Source organism: Rousettus aegyptiacus, unplaced genomic scaffold (genome assembly GCF_014176215.1).
Source record: "Rousettus aegyptiacus isolate mRouAeg1 unplaced genomic scaffold, mRouAeg1.p scaffold_m13_p_8, whole genome shotgun sequence".
NCBI lineage: Eukaryota > Metazoa > Chordata > Mammalia > Chiroptera > Pteropodidae > Rousettus > Rousettus aegyptiacus.
This window is the reverse complement of record NW_023416311.1, coordinates 28,879,604-28,903,035: the sequence shown is the minus strand read 5'-3', so window position 1 is coordinate 28,903,035 and position 23,432 is coordinate 28,879,604. Positions and strand designations below refer to the sequence as shown.

The 23,432-nt window shown below is 50.2% G+C and overlaps 1 protein-coding gene and 1 long non-coding RNA gene across 7 annotated transcripts in view; one reads left to right on the top strand and one right to left on the bottom strand.

The window, feature by feature from the left end:
• The window catches only part of LOC107503032, a 52,990-nt gene that overhangs the window by 14,763 nt on the left and 14,795 nt on the right, over positions 1-23,432 (bottom strand). Inside the window, exon 2 of the long non-coding RNA XR_004952433.1 lies at positions 10,400-10,470. This is a non-coding gene — a long non-coding RNA (uncharacterized LOC107503032). The remainder of the gene's footprint in view (positions 1-10,399; positions 10,471-23,432) is intronic.
• On the top strand, positions 40-8,456 carry TRIM56 (tripartite motif containing 56). Of its 6 annotated transcripts, none has more exons than XM_016130855.2 (3): positions 40-179; positions 996-1,109; positions 1,221-8,456. In XM_016130855.2, exon 3 carries the CDS (start codon positions 1,222-1,224, stop codon positions 3,511-3,513), a length of 2,292 nt encoding a protein of 763 aa, XP_015986341.1. In that variant the 5' UTR covers positions 40-179; positions 996-1,109; position 1,221; the 3' UTR covers positions 3,514-8,456. The 6 variants fall into 6 exon arrangements, with proteins under 6 accessions (XP_015986341.1, XP_015986342.1, XP_015986340.1 ...); XM_016130856.2 differs by having other exon boundaries at positions 79-179; positions 1,033-1,109; XM_016130854.2 differs by having other exon boundaries at positions 79-179; positions 999-1,109.

The following is a 23,432-nucleotide window of genomic DNA, read 5'->3' as shown; positions in this document are numbered from 1 at the left end:
TCGGGTGGGGAAGAAGGCGGGGCCTGAGGCTGTGCAAGTCGTTGTCCCGGGGCTGGGACGGAAGTTGCACAAGTATAATTAGTTTCAGTTTTGTTTCTCTTTCACGCACTGGGCAACAGCGGCTTCCAGGCCTTGGCCCCCCACTCCCGGTCCTGGAGCCCAAGGTCAGCTCAGGCCAGGTAAGGAGGGGGACAGGGAGGGCAACTAAAGGAAGAGCTGAACTGGAGGGAGTGGGGGAAGGGAGACAGAGCGCGGGAGGAAGAGGAGGGGAGGGGGGAGGTGGAGAGAGAGAGACCCGGAAGGCAGGAGGAGAGGGGAAGCTGGGCAGGATCAACCCCCACCTCACCCCATGGGGAAGTCTGAGGCTTCCCTGGGAAAGACTCCCTCCCACTCTGAGCTCTCCTCCCGTCCCCCACTTTCCGGAAGTTTGGGGGAAATTCCCCAAATCCCTTCATTAAGTGTTTCATAGCCACTGCGTTGGGACCTGGGGGGATTTACAGATGAACCTCACACAACGCAGACCCTTCAAAGGTTTCTAGGAGAGCAAGGGGCCTCTTGCAACAGGAAAGGCTGAAAGAAAAGGACTCTAGAAGTTGAAGCAAAGGCTATAGTGACCCCAAGTTTGAGCAGCTGGAAGGACGGGGCAGGGCAGTCCCTTCCCCTTAGCCTTCCTCCTTCCTGCTCCAGGACCCATTTCAGGAAAGTCAGGGCAGCTCTCAGATGCTGCTCTCAGGGTGTACGGCTGGGGAAATTGAGGCCCCTATACTGCCCCAACTGCCAGGAGTTAAGACGACTCTGCTCACCTGGATCCTCTGTTGTGTCCCCAGCACAGCACTCCTGCCCCAGCAGGACCCCCAGGACCTATTCACACAGGGGCTTGGGCCACACTTGCCACAAGGCCTATCAAATGAGGGCACTAAGCACTACACTATTAGCTCTCTAAGGCCAGGGGCTTCTTGGTCTTATCATTTCTTGCATCTCTTGACACACTCAAGCAGCACTGACTTTTCACATTTGCTGAATGCATGCAAGGAGGAGGGCAACTTCCTAGCTCAAGAGCAAGAGGCCAGAGGCCCCAGAAGACCAGAAGAAAACTCCTGGCCCTTCAGGTGAGACTCTAGACCAGATGGGGCTTTTGGAGAGTGGGGGAGGCAGGAGGGCAGGCTGGAGGCACTGTGGAAGTGCCCTCTGCTCTCTGACCTCTGACCCCTCATTTGCAGCATGGTGTCCCAGGGATCCTCACCTTCCCTGCTGGAGGCCCTGAGCAGCGACTTCCTGGCCTGCAAAATCTGCCTAGAGCAGCTACGGGTGCCCAAAACCTTGCCCTGCCTGCACACCTACTGCCAGGACTGCCTGGCCCAGCTGGCTGAGGGCGGCCACCTCCGATGCCCCGAGTGCCGAGAGAATGTGCCCGTGCCACCAGCAGGTGTGGCTGCCTTCAAGACCAATTTCTTTGTCAACGGGCTCCTGGATTTGGTGAGGGCCCGGGCAGGTGGAGACCTGCGTGCAGGAAAGCCTGCCTGTGCACTGTGCCCTCTGATGGGGGGTGCGAGTGCTGGGGGGCCAGCCACAGCCCGGTGCCTGGACTGTGCTGATGACTTATGCCAGGCCTGTGCCGACGGGCACCGCTGCACCCGGCAGACTCACACCCATCGAGTGGTGGACCTAGTGGGCTACAGGGCAGGGTGGTATGACGAGGAGGCCAGGGAGCGACAGGCGGCCCAGTGTCCCCAGCACCCGGGGGAGGCCCTGCGCTTCCTGTGCCAGCCCTGCTCCCAGCTGCTGTGCCGTGAATGCCGCCTGGACCCCCACCTGGACCACCCCTGCCTGCCTTTGGCTGAGGCTGTGCGTGCCCGGAGGCCCGGCCTTGAAGAGCTACTGGCAGGCGTAGATAAGAACCTGGCTGAGCTAGAGGCTGCCCGAACGGTGGAAAAGGAAGCCTTGTCCCGTCTGCGGGAGCATGCAGCCAAGGTAGGGACGCAGGTGGAGGAGGCTGCTGAGGGAGTACTCCGGGCCCTCCTGGCCCAGAAGAAGGAAGTGCTGGGGCAGCTCCGGGCCCACGTGGAGGCTGCTGAGGAGGCTGCTCGGGATAGGCTGGGGGAGCTGGAGGGCCGGGAGCAAGTGGCCAGGGCGGCGGCTGCCTTTGCTCGTAGGGTGCTCAGTCTGGGTCGTGAGGCCGAGATACTCTCGCTGGAGGGGGCAATTGCCCAGAGGCTCCGGCAGCTACAGGGTTGTCCTTGGATGCCTGGACTACCCCCCTGTCTGCTGCCCCAGCTGGAGCTCCATCCTGGGCTCCTGGATAAAAACTGTCACCTGCTATGGCTCTCCTTTGAGAAGCAGCAGCTCCAGAAGGACAGTGAGAAAGATGGAGCTGGAAACCAGGGAGGTGAAGAAACCCTGGGCCAGAGGGAGGATGAAGTCAAGACAGAGAGACAAGGTGGAATCCAGCCCCAGAGTAAGGGTGGAGCCCAGACCCCAAAGGAGGACAGAGCCCAGCTACCCCAGGAAGATGGAGCCCAGACTCCAAAGGTGGAGAGAGCCCAAACCCCAAAAGAGGACAGGTCCCAGACTCCCCAAGAAGATGGAGGAGCCCAGACCCCAAGGGGTGGCAGATCCAACAAGAAGAGGAAGTTCAAAGGCAGGCTCAAGTCAATTTCCCGGGAGCCCAGCCCAGCACCTGGGCCAAACCTGGAGGGCTCTGGCCTCCTCCCTAGGCCCATATTTTCCTGCAGTTTCCCCACGAGGATGCCTGGAGACAAGCGGTCTCCCAGGATCACTGGGCTCTGTCCCTTTGGCCCCCGGGAGATCCTGGTAGCAGATGAGCAGAACAGGGCTCTGAAGCGTTTCTCTCTCAATGGTGACTACAAGGGAGCCGTGCCTGTCCCTGAGGGCTGCTCCCCATGCAGCGTGGCCGCCCTGCAGGGTGCAGTGGCCTTCTCAGCTGGCGCTCGGCTCTATCTCATCAGCCCTGATGGTGAGGTGCAGTGGCGCCGGGCTCTGAGCCTCTCGCAAGCCAGCCATGCTGTGGCTGCAATGCCAAGTGGTGACCGGGTGGCTGTCAGCGTGTCAGGCCACGTAGAGGTGTACAATATGGAAGGCAGCCTGGCTACCCGGTTTATCCCTGGGGGCAAGGCCAGCCGGGGCCTGCGAGCACTGGTGTTTCTGACCACTAGCCCCCAGGGCAATTTTGTGGGGTCAGATTGGCAACAGAATAGCGTGGTGGTCTGTGATGGGCTGGGTCAAGTGATTGGAGAGTATGGGGGACCAGGCCTGCATGGCTGCCAGCCAGGCTCTGTATCTGTGGATAAGAAGGGCTACATCTTTCTGACCCTTCGAGAGGTCAACAAGGTGGTAATCCTGGACCCAAAGGGGTCACTGCTTGGAGACTTCCTGACAGCCTATCATGGTCTGGAAAAGCCCCGGGTGACCACCATGGTAGACGGCAGGTACCTGGTTGTGTCCCTCAGTAACGGGACCATCCACATCTTTCGGGTTCGCTCTCCCGACAGTTAAAGGGCTGGGACTGGGATGGAACTGGGTGGGACTAGGGAGGGAATGGGAGGGAGGATGGAGGTAGGGCTGCCATGGAATAGAATGGCTGAGAGCATTTTCCCAGAGGACAGGTATTAGCAACCTTCCAATGTGAAGTGCCACACTGCCAACCCCTCTTTGGATGTGCAAGGATAGGGACCAAGGGTGGTAGCGTGACCATAGCTCTCAGAAGCAGAGGAGGAGGGTTGACAGGGTGATGGGAGTCAAATGCGCCTCTTGCTTTTTGTGGGTGACTGTCCCACCCCATCACCGCCACCTCCTCTGCCACTGTCGTTGTAGTTTAAGTTTCTAAGATTTGTAAGCTTGTCCTGATTTGTATTCTTCAAAACCATTCCTGGTGGAGGAGCCCAGCAAGAGTCTTAGGGAGGTGGGCAGAAGAGTATGTCAGGCGCTTGCCTCCCGGAAGAGCTGAGAACTGGCTCCCCTCAGACTAGAACAGGAACAAGCCAGGTCAGAAGAGGCCTGGGATTTCGAATGGCAGGTAATGGCATCTGCCACCATCTAAGGCCAGGAAGTAGAGGGTTCTCTTATAATGGTGTCCCTCAGTGCAGTAAGGGGTGGGCTTCACGGGGGACCAAGTACTGATGCCAGTTGAGGCTAAGCAGTGATTACCTCAAAGTCTGTGAAGAAAATGTGCTGCTAGAACATTGAATCTGATAGGGTTGCAATCTAATACACAGGGTTCTGATTATGAGAAGGGGGACCCTCAAGTCCCCCTGCCACCACCAAGCTAAGAACTATATAGGATGTAAAATTTCTTCTGTGTTGATATCGTTACATTTTCTGGAGACTATTTTTAGTTTCCCCTTAGTAATCTAGCAAAATTTCTTTTGAGAAATTTTGGCCTTCATTTGGCGGAACTAAGGGATGAAGGAATTTGTCCTTCAGTAGGCCACTGCTGCTAGGAAAAACAACCCAACCCTGGAGGTCAGGTGTGGGATTGGGGAGACAAACCAGCCAGAAAGACTGAGAAGTTGTCAGTGGGGCTGGGATGGTGGAGGAGTGAAAACCTGAGGGAAGGGTCTAGTCGGAGGTGAGCCACAACTGTTGGTCCTTTGCACAGGCCATGGCGGGGGTGGAGCTGAAGTGGACATATTTAGCCAGGGGCTGTCGGGAAATGACCTAAGGGAATCTTAATGTAGGAATCATGGACAATGGGATGTTCATGGGAACCAGAAGGATTTTGGACAAGTCTAGACGGAAAGCACAGGGTGGGAAAAAAGAAAATCTTTTTCTGGGAAGGTTATTGTTTGATAACTGAAGCGATAGAGGAAATTATCAATGTCAAGTAGTCAAATTCAATCATATAAAAATTCAAAATGTATACACAGCAAATAATAATGAAGATGAAAAGAAAACCAATCAGATGAGAAAAATACATACGTAGAATTGATCTGAGTAAGAGCTGAGCCAAGAGATCTTACTTGGTTAAAGGACCAAATAGGCTATATACTCAGGAGGAAATGCACACAGGCCAGGACTAGTAAACAAAAAGATTAAACAAAAAGTCAACCACTTGCATGCAGCAAAAATACATTTAAAAAATATGTCATGGTTGAAATAGACTCCTGGTACTAAAAAATGATGCTTCCTGGAAGGCAATTTGGCAATACTTGTCAAGGGTAAAAAAAAAAAAAAAAAAAAAAAAGACTATGATACTCAGTTATCTCACTTTGGGGAATACATTCTGAGAAAATAACTCAAAGAAAAACAGTATTTGTACAGAGATATTTGTGGCCACCTTATAAATTATAGTCATTGACTGTAAACTGCTCAGCTGTGGGGACAGCTAAGCAGATTGTGGTCTATTAGGACAATGAGCTACTGCCTTCACGTATGGCAACTATGAAAACTATTTTTAAAAGTATGATGTTATATGATGCAATCATAAGCAAAAAAAAAGAGAGAGAGAGAGAGAGAGAGAATGTGGAATTATGATCACATAATGATAGCAACAAGTGAAAGTATGTCCAAATCATTACCGAGTAGAAACAGGTTCAAAATGTGTAAGTAATTAGTGATTTGGGAGATTGGGTTCTTTTTGAGTTATTTTGTGCTGTTATTCATATATGCACATTTCTACTTCAGTTATTATTATCCATTAAGTAACATTTATGCTTGAATACTTACTTTTAAGAAACACACTTCTATAAATGATATTCAAGAATAGCTGCTGGATTTGCAAGTGAATGTGTCACTCAGCACAAATGAGACTGTCCTGTTATAGGAGGGGCAGGAGTCGGGGAGAGTACCAGTTAGCTGGAGCATGACAGGGAGGAAGGGCTGGCTGTCAGAGCAGGGGCCTGTCTGGTGACTGATGAAGGAACTCTCCCTGGGAAGGTCTGCAGAGGTCAGGTGGTCTCCTTGGGTGATGGGATCACAGTGGAGGGGAAGGTCTTGTTGAGTTCACCAACTAATTCAGACCAACTGGAAACCAAGCGGTGGTTCTAAGGAACCAACTAGTATAGGACGAGTTGCATTGGTAAGGAGGGTCTGTCTTCTTTGCAGTTCTATCTACAGAGTTAACATAGTGGTGACTCATAGTTGGTGCTTGGTAAACATGTGTGAAATGAATTAATACCTAGAAAAGGAATGGGACGGTGCTAATCCTCCAGAGATTTGCCACCTTAAATGCCAAACAAGTTGTCCAAAACCTTGGCTTATGGAAAATCTCCAGTAGGGGGCACTGTGGACACAGTCCACAATTTGCTTCTCAGGAGGCGGTGCAGCATCCTGTCACAAAAGAGATGAGACTGGGGTGTCCTGCTTATGTGTGTGGAGGAGGATCTGGGGGATCATATACCTTTGGCTTGGAACAATAGCCCTGTAAAGCTGCACAGAAACCATATGCTGCGGTCCCTGCTGGTGATATGGCTCCAGCCATGTGGCTCACCCCAGAGGGAAAGCAGGAAAATAGACCTTCAGAAAGGAAATGTTGCCTGGATGCAAGGAGAAAATCCCAAAGACCATGCAGACATACAGGAGCCATGTGGCTTCCCAGGAAGCTGTGAGCATCCTGGGAAGCCAGGCATTGGAAGACTGACAGAAGTATAAAATTTTCCTCATTAAGGGGTAGGGGTGGAAAGGCAAAGAACGCTGGCAAAATATGAAACAAATGGGAAGTATTTTATTGAGCTGATTTAGAGATAAAATCCCCAGCACTGTAACTGTGACCCCAGAAGCCTAACGAATCCCGCAGAAAACACCACTCGGCACTGAGAGAAAGGGTTCTTGATTAACTACAGATCTTAAGAAATCAGGAACACTGTGAAAGATATAACCACCTCCCATTGGACTATGACAATTAACTTGATTAATCATTCTTTTTCCTGTTTGGAACTTTCTAGGTTGTGCACGTACGGGTGGAAGGGGAATGCTGTTCATCTGGGTAGGGAAAAAGGGAGTATTCTTAGCACCTAAAAAGTGAATGAGGAAGAAGAGACCTGGGTTGAGTGCTGGCTCTTCCACTAAATAGCTGTGTGACCTTGGTCTAGCTCCCTAACCTCTTTGAACTTCAGTTTCTACATCAGTAAAATGGGGATAATAATATCCACCATGCCCACCTCACAGGGTTGCTGTGAGGAGTGGGTGAGAAGCATAGAGAAGTATTTTGTATTCTGTATATCATAAGCTCAAATCTGAGTATTGGTTGGGGAAAAGTTCAGCTGACTCATACATACTAACCTAATATTCTTCCATCAGTGTAAGCTTGAATGGGATGTTATATGCACATATTGTGAGGCAAAAGCTCAAGAACGTCTGGGTAGAGCTGTTACCGGCTTCTCCTTTGGAGAAGGCTGTTGTATTTTGCATTCCAGCAGTTATCTGAAGAAGCCATATGCTAAGACACAACTGAGACTGTAGGAACTGAAGGGACCAATGGCCAGCTCACTAAGACTCAGCGCTATTCTTAAAAGCCAGCTGAGAATCAGAAGGTACTAATGAAGAATTGATAACCATAGACTTTTAGAAGAAGTTCTAAATGGTGAGAGTGATCAAATCTCTTGATAATTTAGGGAAAATATAATTTGGGAGGGAATAGCTCTCCTTTTACTAGTGTTATTATTACTGCGTCTGTAAAACCATGTCATATAATAAATCTACAGAAGTAAAATTCCACAGGGGCAAGAAGCCCAAGGGAGAAGTTGGAAATCTTCTAAGACAATTGGTGAGGTTGGTGACCTGAGCTGGGTAGGCTTCAGAGGTGAGTGTCTGACCATCAAGGTGTTCGACCATCTCTCTTTGGCAGGTCATCTGGGAACTAGAGCTATCCCATAAGGTAAGCAGGAGTTTGGACAGGGGCAAAGAGTTCTGTTTTGGGGAGAATGTGGTCTTGGACTAGCTGGGGCAGAAAGCTGCCAGAAAAAGCACTCAGAAAGATGTTCCTAGCAAGAGAAAGATCAAGTTCTGATGCAGGCTTAGGAGGATTGGTAACTTGACTGGAGGTAACAGAACCAGCCTACCCAGCTGGTTCATGAATCTAGTGTAATTAAATGGATCAGGATAAAAGCAAAAATGGATCTTCAAGGGACCACAGGTGCCTTTGGTTGGAGAAGTAGAGAAGGCACATCAGGGTCAGGCTGGACCTCACCTGAAGCCCCAGGTGAGGAATCTTTGGAACCAAATAGAGAAGGGCCTATATGTAAAGAGGCAATCAGGAAGTAGGTTTGGGGAGGTTTTAGAAGGTGGCCTGACTTATCTCCAGAGAAAGTTTGAACCGGCTGGCTCAGCAGCCAAGAGAGACAGGGTTGAAACAGAATTGAGGCCTCAGTCCCATGGTGTTAGCCCAGCAGATTTCTCTTAGTTGCAATGGGCTGAAAAATATGTGTTGTAAACGCTTTCATTTCTTTGTGTACTTTATATCTTTCTTCTGTTTCTTAATAAATTCTTGTTAAAAATTTGAACTTTTTCTCAGGTTGTTCATGGGTATGGGGGACTGTCAAAACCCAGGCCCAAAGGGAACAAGATATTACGCCCACCCCTGCTGTAACTCTAAAGATGCCAACATGGAGGCCTTGGGGACACTGCAGGAGCAGAGTGACTAGTATAGTCACCATCTGTGGTCCCATCTTTGTCCCGGGCCACTCCCACTTGTAGGACAGAGGGGTCCTCTGGGCAGTCATGGGTACCTTCCAGGCCAACCCTTGGTAGGAGCCAGCAGGTGATCTGGCATGGCAGGACTGCATGCATGCATACTCAGGTGGGCTATGACTGTGTGGATGAGGAGCCGAGGTCAGGGTGGCCGTGCCCACCACTGGTCTCTGTCTGTTTTCTGGTTTGGGGCGACCAAGTGAACATCTATGGACACCTTCTAGCATGCTGCATCTGTGAGCCCACAGTAGCTCCTGCAAGACTGGGAGATATCTGGGCTATAGGAATTTCTGCCTATTGGCCCAGCCTACCCACTCTGATCTATCTCCAAAGCACCTCCAGGACCTCCTGCCCCTCCTGAGTGTCTTGAGCAGGAATAGGAAAGATCTCAGGTCCTTGTTTCTAATTTGCTCCTCATCAAATACAGATCAGATAGCAGCTATTGAGTGCCTACCTCCCTGTGCTTCTCACCCCTGACTTCCAGCAGCCTTAACCCCTACAAAGTAGGAACATTAACATTATTTGATAGACAAGGATACCGTGGCCTGATGAAGCTTGAACATGGTAAGTAGCTTTAGATAGTGACTCCAAAGCTGCCCTTCCAGTCAGCTCTAAGTCTTGAGCCTGTGTCTCTGTTTCCTCATTTGTGGATAAGAGATTTAAACAAAATGAGATCTGAAATTCTTTCCTGAGCTAACAGACCAGGCTCCAGTCCCTATAACAGGTCTAGAATCCAGATACAGGAAGGGAAGCTCAGAGATAGCCCCATGCATGCCACTGCTGTCTCATGCTTACTGTCAGGGCCCCCCCCAAGATGAAAAATAAATGACAAGCGAGGAGAGAGTATTTTGAGAGGCTTGGTGGGGGAGCAGGGGGTGGGGGATCAGAGCCCACTGCTGCTGTGGTGACAGCCTAAATAAGAATTCCACAATTCATCATCTAATGACTCAGCCTGGCTTTGGAGCGGCGCCTCTGCGAACCCCAGGGAGCATGACTCAGCAGCTGAGGGGGCCGAGCACAGGAGAGATCGCCTTGGTCCATGTGAGTGGTGGCTGTGGGGAGAACGGCCTGTTCCCAGCTCTAAACCCCAAGGCGGAACATCTGCTTCTGTGGTCAGAAACACACACTGCCTCGGTTTCCTAGCCATATGGCCACGCCTCCTCCCTCAGACCTAGGTCTCTCCTTTGCATTCAAGAAATCACAGCCCCAGAGAACTGTCAGGGCCACCTTCTTTTCCCACATCCTTGGGGTCTGCAGCAAGATAGATGCCACATCTGTAGACAATACAGGCCTCTCTCCTGCTCACTGCTCTGCAAGGGTCAGACTGGCCTTTAAATAAGGGCAGCGGAGGCCACGCTGTAGGAGTAGAGAGACAGGGACAAGTCATAGGCTGGGCACACGACTGGACAGACGGTCACAGCACTTGTCTCCATTGTTGGATGGGTGGGGTGGGATAGGGATCTCAGGTCTTGATTTTGCTCAAAGGCCAAGCCAGAAAATATCTCTGTCCCCTAGGAAATAACAATGCATATTTTCCTTCCCTATGACACTAAGTTAGGGCACTCTACTAACTTACCAGAAGAAAGCAGCCAAAGCAAGCTGTGGTGAGATGGCCCCGAGTCCAGGGCAAGGCCGGCCCCGTGGGTCAACATGCAGGTCACACACTGCCTGCTTCTCTGTACCAGTGCCTGCCTGGCCTTCTCTGAGGCCTGATCACTTTCTCACTTAGATCATTCACACGCAGGTCTTTCCTCACCTGCAAAACTCTTCAGGACAAGAACTTCTGATTCACGTTGAGCATTCCATAATCAGGTGTTCCATAAACATCTGTTGGTTGAAGGAACAAATGAGTGAATCTGTGCTAAAACCGAGTCACTGTCCTTCCTGTCGGGCACAGCATTGGGAGGAGTCGGCAGCTCTGTCACCAGTGCGGCCTGAGACAACAAGGTTAATCCTGTTCCTTAGAGGGGAGACATGAATAAGAGTGAAGTTACTCAAATTCTGGAAAAAAAAGGTGGTAATCTCACTCTGCTGTACTCTTTCTCTTTTCCATAACACTTTAAGCTTCTGACATCCTATTTCATTTAATTATTTATGCTGTTTATTACTTGCTTCCTCCCTTATTATCCACTCTAGGTAGAATGCAAGCCCCAGAAGGACAGGACGTTTGGCCTGTTTTCATACACCCTTAGAATAGTGCTTAGGAAAAAGTACAAATTGAATGAAGGAGTGAATAACTGAATGGGTGAGTTGTGGTATCTGTTGAGCATTTACTCTGAGCCAGGCCCCTTTCTACCTGCTATGTACTTTCCATGTATCATCTCAATTAGTGCACTCAACAGTTCTAAGAGGCAGATGCTACTATCATCCCTGGTTTAAAGGTGAGGAAGGTGAGGTTAGAGAGATTATGTAACATGAGCAAGATTGCCAGGAGCTGGGCAAGTGGCTGGACAGAGGTCAGCACCAGTTGTCACCCTCCCGGGGCCAACTCTTCACCACTCCTTGCCTAGGCACTGCCCATGAGGCCTTCTGAGGAAGCCACACCCCACGTCATCTTTGTTGGCTGATTTTTTTCTTTATCTTCCTCCCCACCAACTTCCCACACGACCCATTATACTCCCAAAAGGTAGCTCTGCCTCCAAGTGTAGCTTTTCCTCATCTGGAAAGACGTTTCCTGGTGAGAGAATTTTGGAGGCCTAGGGGCAGAGAACAGGATCTGGGAACCAGGGCCTGGTTCTCCTTGCCTGGGCCTTGTGGAGCCAGGCAGAAGCCATGGCATTCTCTCCCTGCCACCCTACAGACTGCATGGGGGCGGGGGGGCTGCCAGGCCCAATCTAGGGGAAGGCTGAACTCCCCAGATCTCTTTTATGTGGGTTTCCTGCTGCCTGGAGCTAAGCTAGAACATAGGAAGGGCCCTGCCCACCGCAAGGCATGAGAGCTTCAAGACACTGTCTCGTTGCCAGGCTGGCTCAGTAGGACCAGGGAAGGAGAGCCAGGCCCAAGCTACCCAATCCCCTTCTCTGCCTCCAGGCTTCCAAAGTCTTCCTGCCAGGAAAAGCCTTTCCATCTGAAGAGATGCTGCGTTTCAGGGCAGATACATTTTTTGGAGGGTGGAATGGGATTATGCAGGAAGTTGGTAGGAAGGGAGATTAGAGAAAAAAAAAAGTATTATCACAAAGATGACGGGTGGGGGGATGTCTTCCCCCGTAAGGCTTCATGTGCAGCGCCTGGCCAAGGAGTGGTGCAGAGGCACTGGCAACAGCTGGTGCTGACATCTCTCCAGGCATTTGCTCCTATATAATCCCTGGAGAAAAGAATGGAGACCCAAGAACATCAGAGCAGAGGGAGGGCTGCAGAGACTCGAGGCACACATGTCCATGCTCAGGACACACAGTGCCATATGTCTCCATCCAAGAGCTTGGAGAGGCAGTGAGAGAGGCAGACAAGGAAGCTGGGATGTCTGAACAACAGCTGTAAGTGTGTTGCCTGGAGAGGCGGAAGCTGGATTGGGGTTTGTCAGGGAGAATCTGTGCCCAGATGTTGGAGAAACAGTGCCACACCTCACTCACGGGGTTTCTGCCCGTGGCTAGGGCTGGGCATCTGCGCTGGTGTTTAGATGAGGGGAGTATCTCTGTGATCTGTAAGCACATGGGGGTGGAAGACAGGCTATAAGAGTGTTCTTAGGCAGGGCATCATGCCAGCCTTTGCCTCAGTGAAGAATAAAGACTGGAATTTCCCTAAAGCTCATTTCCTACTGTTTAATCCTAAGCCAAGGACCCCAGCTGCCAAGTCTGTCTCTGAACGGCAAATGCTGGGCATGGGCTAGGAGCAGAGCACTCTCCAGGAAGGCCTCCATGCCCTGTCCATCTCTCAACCCAGAAGCCCCTTTTCTAACACAGAAGGCATATGTGATCAGAAGGGAAGGAGGAGGGGGGAAAATATAAATATAAATATATATATTTATTTATATATATTTATATTTATATATATATATAATGTTAAAAATAAAATAAAATAAAATTCTTGGTGCCAAATGCAAAAAAAGAAAAGAAAAGAAAAAAGAAGAAGGTATATGTGCCTTCCCTCTTGGGTCCTTCCTCCCTCTAACCCAACATCCCTAAGAAAGGGATTCAGGGTGAGGAGAGCTACATTTAATCCCAGCTCCACCACTCACTCACCAGGTGACCTCTGCATATGTTACTTAACCTCTCTGAACCTCTGTTCCTCATCTGTAAAATGGATACAGTAAGATACACCACAGGCTTCTGGGATGAATAAATGAGATAAAGAATGTATATGTACTCAATGCTTGGCACATTGGAGAGTTCAGTCAACATCTACTCATTCATTCCTCCCCTTGCCCCTGGGACCATGAGCCTTCTCCCCATGCCTTCTGGAGACTAAACACCTGGGTTGGGCTGTTTCCCTCTGCCCTGTGCATCAATCAATCAGTCCACCATGCAGAAAGTATTTATTGGACACTGCCTTTAAGTAACCAATGCAAACAGCAAGTATAAAAGTGTGAGGGGATGACATGGCCAGCTGGGGAAGGTGGATGGTCACCCAGATGAGGTGGCTTTATCGTGGTTCTTCATCACAGCCCAGAACCTGGTTCTTGACTACATGTGCACATCATTGACAAATCAATCTCAGGATGGCCTAACATGAACTGGAGACACAAACAATAGCATACTAAACCATAACGACAGCTTAATAATTTACAGAGCCACAGTCCCCAGGCATGGGGACACAACTCTCCTGGGGACCTCAGAATGTAATTATCAAGTGTGGAATCAGAACGAGGCCAGGGCCTTGGATGATCTAATGGCCGGAAGACAGCCTGAGGCATCCGTGCCACCTCGGGACACACCTGTTCCATAGCCCAGCACCAGATGTTTCCAGGACAGGGCACCAACTCTCCAGCAAAGCACCAAGTTGGGTCTTCCAGGATGCCCCCTTTATAATGAGGAGGAGATTTCCCCTGTGTTAGCATTTTCCATCAGGCAGAAGACGATGCAGTTGCTTCGATAAAATGCAATCACAAACTTAACTTTCCCTCTGAGGTTTCACCCAGGACTCCTTAATTGGATTTGGAATAGTCAGAGACAGACAATCTCCCAGGTAATTTCTACAGAGGGCTGATATCCTCTCCTAAACTGGGTTTCTTCTTAATTGAATTCTCAGAAGGTGATGTTAACTTCAAGGCACATAGCTATCAGGCCTGAGTTCCACCCACATGGGGCAGTATTAGGGGACACAGGAGGAAAGTGTAGACCCAGACAGCTCCTACCCCTAAATGGCATACAACCCCACAGGGAAAACAAAATGAACAGTCAAAAGACAATCCAGGATTAAACAGTGTGTCTGACTGTGTGGGTCAGATTGTGAGAGTGTTCAAGTTCAGAAAAGAGACTGCTTGGGGGGCCTTAAGTAGTCTGGGAAGGCTTTGGGGGAAAGGTGAAATCTAAGCCACCCTGTGAAGCTCTGTGAACAGCTGACTGACATAAGAAAAGCAGGGGACGTGGCACATTCCAAGGGCAAGAGATGGGTTGGAAAACCAAAAATCAAATCAGTGTAGCTGGAGGAAGGACAGATATGCCAGATCAAGACCCCGGTCCCACATGAACGCCTTCCCGGTTCATATGGGAAGTTCACTCTTTCACTCACACTGCTTCTGCTGATCTCACACATAAACTGGGCTTGTTGAGAAACCAGTGGCATCTTGCTCCACTCTCCCAAACACATATACAACACACACTCTTGTCCCACAGCAGAGCTAAGTCAGCCCGACAGGAAACTCCTGTCAGAGAGAGAGGGCAGGAAGACTCCCGCCCAGACCAGGAGGGACAGGCCTAGGCCTTCCACCTGCTGTGGATCACATGCCTGATTCAGCTTGGAAACCAGCCTAGTGTCCTAGACACAACAACCTTTCTCCTTAGCTCCAAGCCCCTCAAGATTTCTCAGAAGTACTAACAGGGAGTTCCCGAGTCAGGGGCTTTCCATCTTGGCTCGGCTGCTGCCTCCCTCCTCCACCCCCATTTCCCTAAGTAAGCTACCACCATCAGCAAACAAGAACTAAATGGAATTTGGCGTATCAGTTCCCAAAAGAATGAGAACTTGAAGACAAATGTCCCCTGAGCCCATTTTGGGAGTTTAGTTCAGGTACCAAACACTAGATGCTGCCAAAACAGAATGGTTTCCATTAGTACTAGTCTAAAGTAGGAGCTCAGAATGAGAAGGGGGCTCCCAAATTTCCAAGACTCCAAAGCCACTGGTGTCCCTTCCACAGACAGGAACTACACCTTGGAAATAAGACAACTGCCCTTCTGCTTTCTGAAACTGCCTGATCCTTTGACAGAGCTGGTCAGTGTGGGGCTGAGGACTCAGAGGGAGGGAGCTCCTGCTGACCCTGGCGTGACCAAGGCTGTCTGGGTCTGAGGCTAACCCTATAGGGTGCTGAACTGCACCCTAGGGAAGAGGGAGTGGGCCTGAGGGAGCCAGCTGTCGGTTCAGGCTGTGAATAACGGGGACCTCATCACCGCCCCCAAACTGCAGGGGCAGGAGCACCCGGCACAGGGACTGACTAAGAGAGCAGGTCCAGGCAAATGCATGATGAGCTAGGAAGCTCCTCCAGGCTCCCACACACAGAGTAAATCCCTGGGCCCGCCTTTCAGTGTTCTGCATTTCCAGGCCTTTCTCCCCACATGACTTCTCCCTATACCACTCTGCTTCTCCAGGCTGACACATCCTCCCCTTCTGTCATCCCCACACCCCTCTGCCCCATCCCCAAAGCCAGGTCTCTAGACTTTTCTCCACCTGACTCATGCCTCAGACATTCCTTGGCTGGATGCCTGATCTCATGTGTCACTCAAGAGGCATTTGGCACAATCTGCTTTGGAACTTCTTATCCTTATAAACCTCTGTGTTTTTCTGGAACAGGGCCCTAAGTCCCTCCAGGGCCAGAGCCATCATCTCTAGCCCGAGCATCTCTATGTGCTCCACTGGCACAAAACGCAATAAAAGCAGCTCTCCAGGAATGCTTGCAGATGACGATTTTTGATAAGACCATCATTCTTCCAGGTCTCTCTCATGGGCCAGCTCCCACAGGGAGCCATCCTGCGCGTTTCACCTGCAGCTCTTTCGAGGCATTCAAGGCATGTTCTGGCTCCTCCCATCCTGAAGGTGAAAACAGCTCCTCCTTTTCTAACCATCTCAGAGCCCTGCCTAAAGTCCAGGGTCAGCAGAAAACCAACCCACAGACATGAACCGTGCACAAAAACTGCTCATTGAGCAAATGGGTCAAAGGGCAGCCAGGCGTGTCCTCCTCCTCCACCCACCGTCAGAGATTGTAGCTCCCTGTCAGCAGGTGACCCAGGCTCAAGGCCTCAAGGAACCACTGGCCAGTCTCAGCCAGTCAGGTAGACTCCTAGTATGATAAGAGAATCCCTGACTCCAATAGCAGCCCCATGACAGGCAGGTGCTTGAAAGTCCACATCGCTTGCTCAACTGGTCTAAGGACCTACTTAATCTCAGAAGAGCTAGTTAAAACAAAATCAAACCAGTATCCCAGAATTCCAATTCAAGATTCAAGTCATTAGAGGTGGGCCTGAGTCTCAGGATTTGTCAAAAGCGTTTGCGTGAGTCTAGTGTGCACTTGGGCTGAAAACTACGGGAGCAAGGCACAGAATGTCACAATTCTAAAGTGAGCATGACTTGAGAGGGTTTAAAGCAGTAAATAGTTAAAGCCTGAGTTGGAATTCATTCCTTGCTTAGCAGCGGATTTGGAAGTATAGAGGGGACAAGGCTTTGATCAAAAGAGTTCTGACAGAATGAGTCAGCATGGGAAGGGGAGCAGTAGAACACACAGTGGGGGAAGGACCAGGACCTCTCCTGGGTTGGGGGATTAGGGGGACAGGCATTCAGGGGGAGAGCAAGGCACTGAAAAACAGAGTGGAGGCTAGTTAAGAGCTGGTGGCACTGGAGCCAGCCTCTCTCGTTAGCTGAGTGACCTTGAGCAAGAATCTCGACTTATCTGTGTGCCTGTTTCCTAATCTGTAGAATGGGGACAGTGCCACTCTACATCCCTGAGCTGTAGGAGAATGAACCGAGATCATGAGTATATTATCCTTACAGGGCCTGGCAGGCAGCAACTGCTCCATATATCTTGGAAAGTTTGGGAAGGAAGCTTTACCTAAAACTCTAAGGAAAAGTTTAGAGTTTTCACCTTAGAAATGCAGACCCCAACACCTTAGAAATGAATGAATTCGCAGATCAAAAATTGCCTAAATACGTTATATTAACAGGGGCAACACAGATCCAGACTGCCTAGCACGGGTTTTTAGATGCTCGGCATCCATCCTTCCTCCAGCATTACTAGCCTGGGAGGCTGGAAGGGGCACTGCAACCCTGTCGCGGTGTTTCTTTCTGTCCCTTCCAGATGGAGACTTCTTCTGGACCCTGTAAGGGGAAAGAACTTTCCCTCTGGCACAAGGCATAGTGGGGGACCCCGGAAAGGCCTCTTCTCTGACCTGGCTCCCACAGGCTTCAGCTTCTGTGCCCCTAGAACCTGCCCTAGAACCTAGAGTTATATTACTTGTTTTTTGGTGGCCAACTGGCCATCTGGGGGCTGTGGCTGTACCAGCCTCAGCATAGCTAGGCTTCTTTGCCAGATGTTCCTTCGGTTCTGCCCTTAGGCTCCCTGTGATCCTCCTGAACCTGGCAGAAGACCCTTTCTTTTCCCTCCTACAAGCTCATCTGCTTTAGGAGGCCAGAAAGGGGGCAGGGGACCATTTCTCCCACTTGTTCTCAAGTAGTGCCTAGACCCCCACCTTGCCACTGTGGTGTTCATATCTGGAAGATAGTTCATGATGGAGTTTCCCCAAGCTAGGGTTGTTTATCTGCTTGGGACAGGAAGGCCCTGTCTTTCTCCTTGCCCCCTTACTCTTTGGACCGTGACTCTCTCTCCTGAGCATTGTTTTCTTTCCGGTGGAATTTCTGCTCTTGAGGACTCAGTGTTCTGTGTAACTCTTACCATTGCCGCCACTGCCATTCCTCACATCCCGGTTTCCTCCTGTCCAGACAGTGCTGGCCACCAGCCAGGACCTCAACTATTCATGGAGAGACAGGGGCTGAGGACAGCAACGAGTGGAAGCAGGAAGTGGGAAGCTAATGTTCCTCTTTGGTCAGAGCCTTGGGGACTTCTCTGTGGGGCCTGTAGTATGCGCAGTGGGGCAGCGTGAGCTCAGAAAGCCAGCCCAGGGTGGACACGCGAGGAAGTTCCACTCGAATGGGGACACACCCCACAACTTTGGACTTCGCACCCCTCAATTAATTTCTTCCTAGATTTGTGCAAGGCCCACTTGGTGCTAAGGAGGGCAAGGAGCCCGGACAAGCCAAGATTGAGGCCATTTTCTAATGTGGTCACAGGGCAAGGGATGGTGGGCAGGACTGCTCACCCTGTGCCAACTCCCCTGCCCATGGCACTTCCTGTCGGTTTGAGCAAGGTGGGGAGAAGGGGCAAGTGTGAGGGGGTTGGCTTCCCTCTCCTGTACTAGGCCCTAGATCACACGCCAGCTCCAGGAGATAGCTCAAGTCTCATTTCTGGATTGTTAAATGCACCCCAGGTCAGCCTGCCCTTCCAGACCCAGAGCCCTTTGTTGGGTGTGAACTGCCTCATATCTGCCACCTCAGCTTCCCTCACCCCAAAAGCCCCAGCCCCCTCCCCCAATAGCCCCCCAAGGCAGAACTGCAATGTGATTAACAGTTACTCCTTCTGTCTGCATCAGCCTTTACTCATACAGCCCTATTAGTTCCTGACACAGAGGGGGAGAGGGACACAGCAAGCCCCCCTCTCAAGCAAAGGACTCAGGAGGAGGACATGTTGTAATTCTGGGTTCTGGGAACAAGAGAGGGAGCAGGCATTGCTAGACTTGAGCATCTGCTTTAACATGGTGCTAAAGCTTTTACCAGGCATCCACAGTACCACATGAGCCAGAGCCCATGACGGCCTTCCTTGCCCCAGCACAGACCCTGCCCAGCCCTATCTGATGAGTGTCTGGGGTTCCTTACCTGATGACCTGATTAGCTAACACTTCTCTAGGACAGGAGTCCCTATCTCTACCCTCAGGAAACCAAGGAGCTCAAGAGAAGACACAAAGAAAAAAATTTTTTTAAAGTCAGCTGAAATTTCTGATCACTTTCTTTCTATAGATACATACAGTTGTTCATTTCATTCATGCTATCCTTTGATCTTAACATTGCTACAGACATAGCATCATTTTCCTCATTTTGCAGAAGAGAAGACTGAGGCTCAGGGTTATAAAGGAAGTCATCCAGAGTTTCCTGCTAGTCCTCAGGCTACGTCTGCCTCTTTCTACAGTAAACCTCTTAATCAGACCAGTGGCATCTGTCTGAGGAGACTGAGGCTCTAGGAAGATAAGGTGATTTGCTCATAGCCACCCTGGTAACTGGAGCCAGGACTGTCTGGTCACAGGGATGACCATGAGAGGATCCTGTGTTGAGAGCAAACCCATTCAACTCAGCACGCAGGTCTGATTGAATATTTGGCAGGAAGGGAAAGGCGATCTTCTGTGGAGGTAGTAGGTCTCCTTGGGCTGCCTTTCCTAATCAGGGTGGGCTCTCTGACATCAGGGGAAGGAGGCAGCAGTGGGGACACACAGGGCAGAAGGCAGTGACGAGGAGGATCTGGGTCCTCTGGAGAAAGGAGTGGGCACAGGAAATAGGAGATGAGGAAGTGGGAGTGGGCAGAGTTGGGAAAGTCCTTACATGTGGCCTCCAGCCTGCAAAGGGGTGGAGGATCTGCTTAGGACAGTGACTGCAGTCTACCCTCCACATCTCTGAATGTCACATCAAACCCAGCCCAGAAGAGCCCCCAAAGAAACTGCTCCAGGAACAGCTGTGTTGGAGGATGAGGGGAAGACAGCTGTCCCCATGACCTTCCTGACCAGGCTAAGGTCCTCCTGCTCCCTTTTTCTCACACCTTATACCCAACCTCCCCAGCCCTTACAGCCTAAAACTACATGAAGGGCACAGTCGATCACAGCAAGCCAGCGGCCCAACTGTGTTACCATCAGCCAAGCCAGCTGAGGTAGGTCAGGGTGATTCAGATAAAGAGACATGCAGAGAGGGCCTGCTTCCTCATGGTGAGGGTGTAAGGAAGAAGAAGCAGTCCCTGGCTCTCCAGTGGCAAATTCCATCTGAGCTGCATCACCAGGCTGCTTCATCCCTGGGACCTCCACCACCCACAAGTCCCCTCAATGGTCCCCCACTGACCCGGGGTCATTGTCTTTCTGGGCTCCTGCCCAGTTCAGTACACTGGTTGTATCTAGAGTCAGGATCCAGACCTAGAACAAGAATATGCATTTCAAGGAGATGGGAAGAGAATAGAGAAAACACAGAGACCTGTGACACGAAAACCCACGAAGAGAGCAAGATGGAGATGGGATGCTTCAGGCAAAAGGGGAAAGATTCCTCCCTAGAGATGAAAACAGGTAGACAGAAGATAGGAGTGCCTGTTTTAATCCCTTCCCCTCCTGGGCTCTGTGCTTCCCTCATCAACCTCCTCCATGTTGCCCTCCGCTTCTCTGCTGAGACCACCCTGACTCTTCCTCCTAACTCAGCATTAGCCCCTCTTCCTCCAGGAAGACTTCCCTCTACCTACACCCTGACAGCCTAAGTCTTACAATGTAGCATACAGTTTTACGTTTTTATCTAATTATTACATGTACATACACTTCTGTCTCAGTAAGTACGTATGTTCAGGGAAAAAAAAAAAGTTTATATTTTTCTGAATCACACCACTGAGTGTTAATTATCAATAAATATTTTACCATTTTGAAGAAACCAAGATTCACATAACAGCCTGGTAAAATAAAACAAAGTTATAAAAGGAGATTCAGGAATGTAGAGAATGAGGAACAAGTTCTGATAAACATGAGAGAAGTGAAACAGAGTTAGAATCAGAGACATAGGTGAAGAGAAGTGAAATAAGAGACAGAATCCGAGCAGGGTGGCCTCTGGGTGCCCTGAGGCCTGCATTGCCCCATTCTGGCTGACACCATCAGGCTCTGTGGTCATACTGACCCCAGAAACCATACACTCCACCCTTCCCCACCCCAAACTTCCCCCTGTGGCCATACTGGGCCCCATTCACTCCCTCTGTCTCTTTACCCCAAGAGAGGAGGCTCATTCTTGCCTGGGGGTGGGAAGGAGGTCTGTAAGTCTCTGGTGCTTACCGAACACTGACATTATGAGAGCCGCGCCCCCCACCCCCACCCCCCCACCCCCCATCCCCCGCCCCGCCAGAGGATACTGCCCCCTTACCTCTCTCTTGGAAATAAGGATAGCTAAAACTTGGCAATGGCCACAGTAAGTTTAAGGATGAGTATAGAAATGACTATAAGACAAGGAGATGTACATAAAAGTGGTTAAAGTGTTATGAGGTGTTATAGGGGAATCAACAAGAGATAGGATACATGGTGGCAGAGAATGGGTCAAGAGGGCTAAGACTAGAAGAGCAGGCCAAGCTCAGCTCTATTTCTACCTGTTGGTAAAACAAGCTCCCTGCCAACTTTCTGGTATGCTGAAGGGGTCAGGACATGTGTCAAATGTCAGTGGAGGTTCCCCTGTGACCCTTCCACCAGAGAGGAAAATCTTCTTGTATCTAAAACCTGCAAAGTTGGCCAGTGGGAGCATGTCAAGACTGGGGTTGAAGCAGAAAGATCTGGCCTGAAATGAACAAGAGGGGCTGGCAGCCATTCTCGCAAATAACCAGCTACTCTACTTCTCAGGCATTTAATCCACTCCACTAATTGATGAGGGAAGTAAAAGTGAATGCCTAAAACAAGGAGCTTGTGTTGTACCAAATTAACAGCTCAAACTGCCCAGGTTCCTGTCCTGGCTCTGCCCCAACCAACAGTGGCTGCCACTTAGTGAGAGCCTAGAATATGTTGGACATTGACAGGCAATACTTCATTTATTCCTTACAACAACCCTGAAGGATGGAAGTCATTATCTACCTATCTATAAATCCCTATCTACATACCCATCTATAAATAAGAAAACTGAGGGTCACAGAAGTTTTGCCTAAAGACACACAACCAGCTAAGTGCCAGACCGTGACCAGGCTGGGTCTGTCTGAATCAGCGAACACTGTTCCCACACTATGTGGCCTCGAACACATAATTCAGCCTCTCTGGACCTCAGGGCCCATAGCTGCAGATTCAGAGGACCTGGTTAAGCAGTTCTTAGAACCCTTCCTGCCCCTGAAACTATATACAAATGTAGAAAAAAGCAACTGTGGAAAGCAGGGGCTATGTTGGAGGAGGGAGGTTTTAGTGTTATGGGAGTTTAAAGAGAGATGGCTGGTGGGGGCTGGAGAAGACGGAAAGGGGAGAGGTTGTGGAAGCAAAAGAAAGGTAAGTAAGGCATGGCATCAGGGTGAGGAAGGGTCCTGGACGGGCCAAGGGAGATTCATTTCTGTTAGGCTGTCCCATAGCCATGATCTTAAGAGGCTGAGACACACAGGCCTTGCTCCAGCTCACTCCTATGAAAGGAGCAGAGTAAGCCCAGACCAAACACAGACTATTTTTAGCGTCGTGTTGTTTGGAGAGCAACCAGGACAGAAATAGTGCTGTGAGTTAGAAGGACCCTGTCCTTCTCCCACCCTCAGCTCTCCCAGTGAAATCACCAAGAATCAGGAGGCCTGCTCCAACATTCCAGGGAGCTTGTGTAACTGATAGCAGGCAGTACTCTCCTTCCTACAGGAAGGCTTGGAACAGAACATTTGACTGTAAAAGGGATTCTGGAAGAGGAGAGGAGAGGGAAAAAGGGATTGAGTCATAGAGAGCAGAAAAAAGACAGTGGGAAAAGGGGAAGAGAGCTCATATGGCCAAGACTTGAGGAGACCGGGGGAAAGAATTGGAGATAACCTGGTAGATGGTGGGTTGAAGAGAAGAGATCAAGAAAGGGAAAGTGAAAAAGAGGAAGGGTGGCTGGTGTTGGGAGAGTGACAGAGGAGCAGAGAGGAAGAGCCAAGGTCAGGCAAGAGGGCAGCTGGAGGGAAAAAGGTGAAGGGTCGGAGGTCGGGACCAGTGGCCCCACGGCCCAAACCGAATCTGGGTTTGTGGAATATGGCGGATGGAGGATGACGGTCATGGAAAGTGTGAGTCTGGTCTAGTCACCTGCTGAGGGGCAGATGAAAACATCTTTCTCAGTTTGCTGGAACTGGAACTTCCCCCAGAAATCCACAACCCTGTAACTCACTCTCTTATCTCTGACTCTCCGGGAATCAGAGATCCAACTATTTCAACAGCAGGGACTTTTCCGACTCTGTCCATTTGACCCCTTACAAAAGAGTCAAGGTTTGAAATTGGTGATTGGGTTGAGGCTGTTAGTTTGGGGTTCAGGGAAAGAGAGAAAGTGACAGCCACTTGAGTCAGGCTAGATTCTGAGAAAGGCATTGCAAGGAGGTCTCCTGGGGGGCAGTGGGTGGTCGGGTAGCACCCTGATTTGTGAAAGGTCTCCAGAAGTCATTCGAGGTGGAGGCAAGGCCATTTTACAGAGACAACTGGCAGGGATCAAGGTCAAGTCTGGGTTTAGATCATCCAGTGGCCCAAGTTCATCAGAAACTCTGGCATGGGACCCAGGCTTTGCCTCAGTTTCTAATATGCATCTACCAGATGCCTACAAGTCCCTTCAAGTTGGGGAAAAGACCCCTTAGTTAGTCCACCCTTTCTGTTTCCAAAGTATAGTGCCCGCTCCTTCCCCAA

What these genes read in the sequence shown, in the direction of transcription:
- TRIM56 (XM_036225476.1), top strand. Translation starts at nt 721, where the DNA reads ATGCTGCTCTCAGGGTGTACGGCTGGGGAAATTGAGGCCCCTATACTG. An exon ending in GAAAACTCCTGGCCCTTCAG is followed by an intron (nt 1,110 to 1,220) that starts GTGAGACTCTAG and finishes CCTCATTTGCAG; the next exon opens with CATGGTGTCCCAGGGATCCT.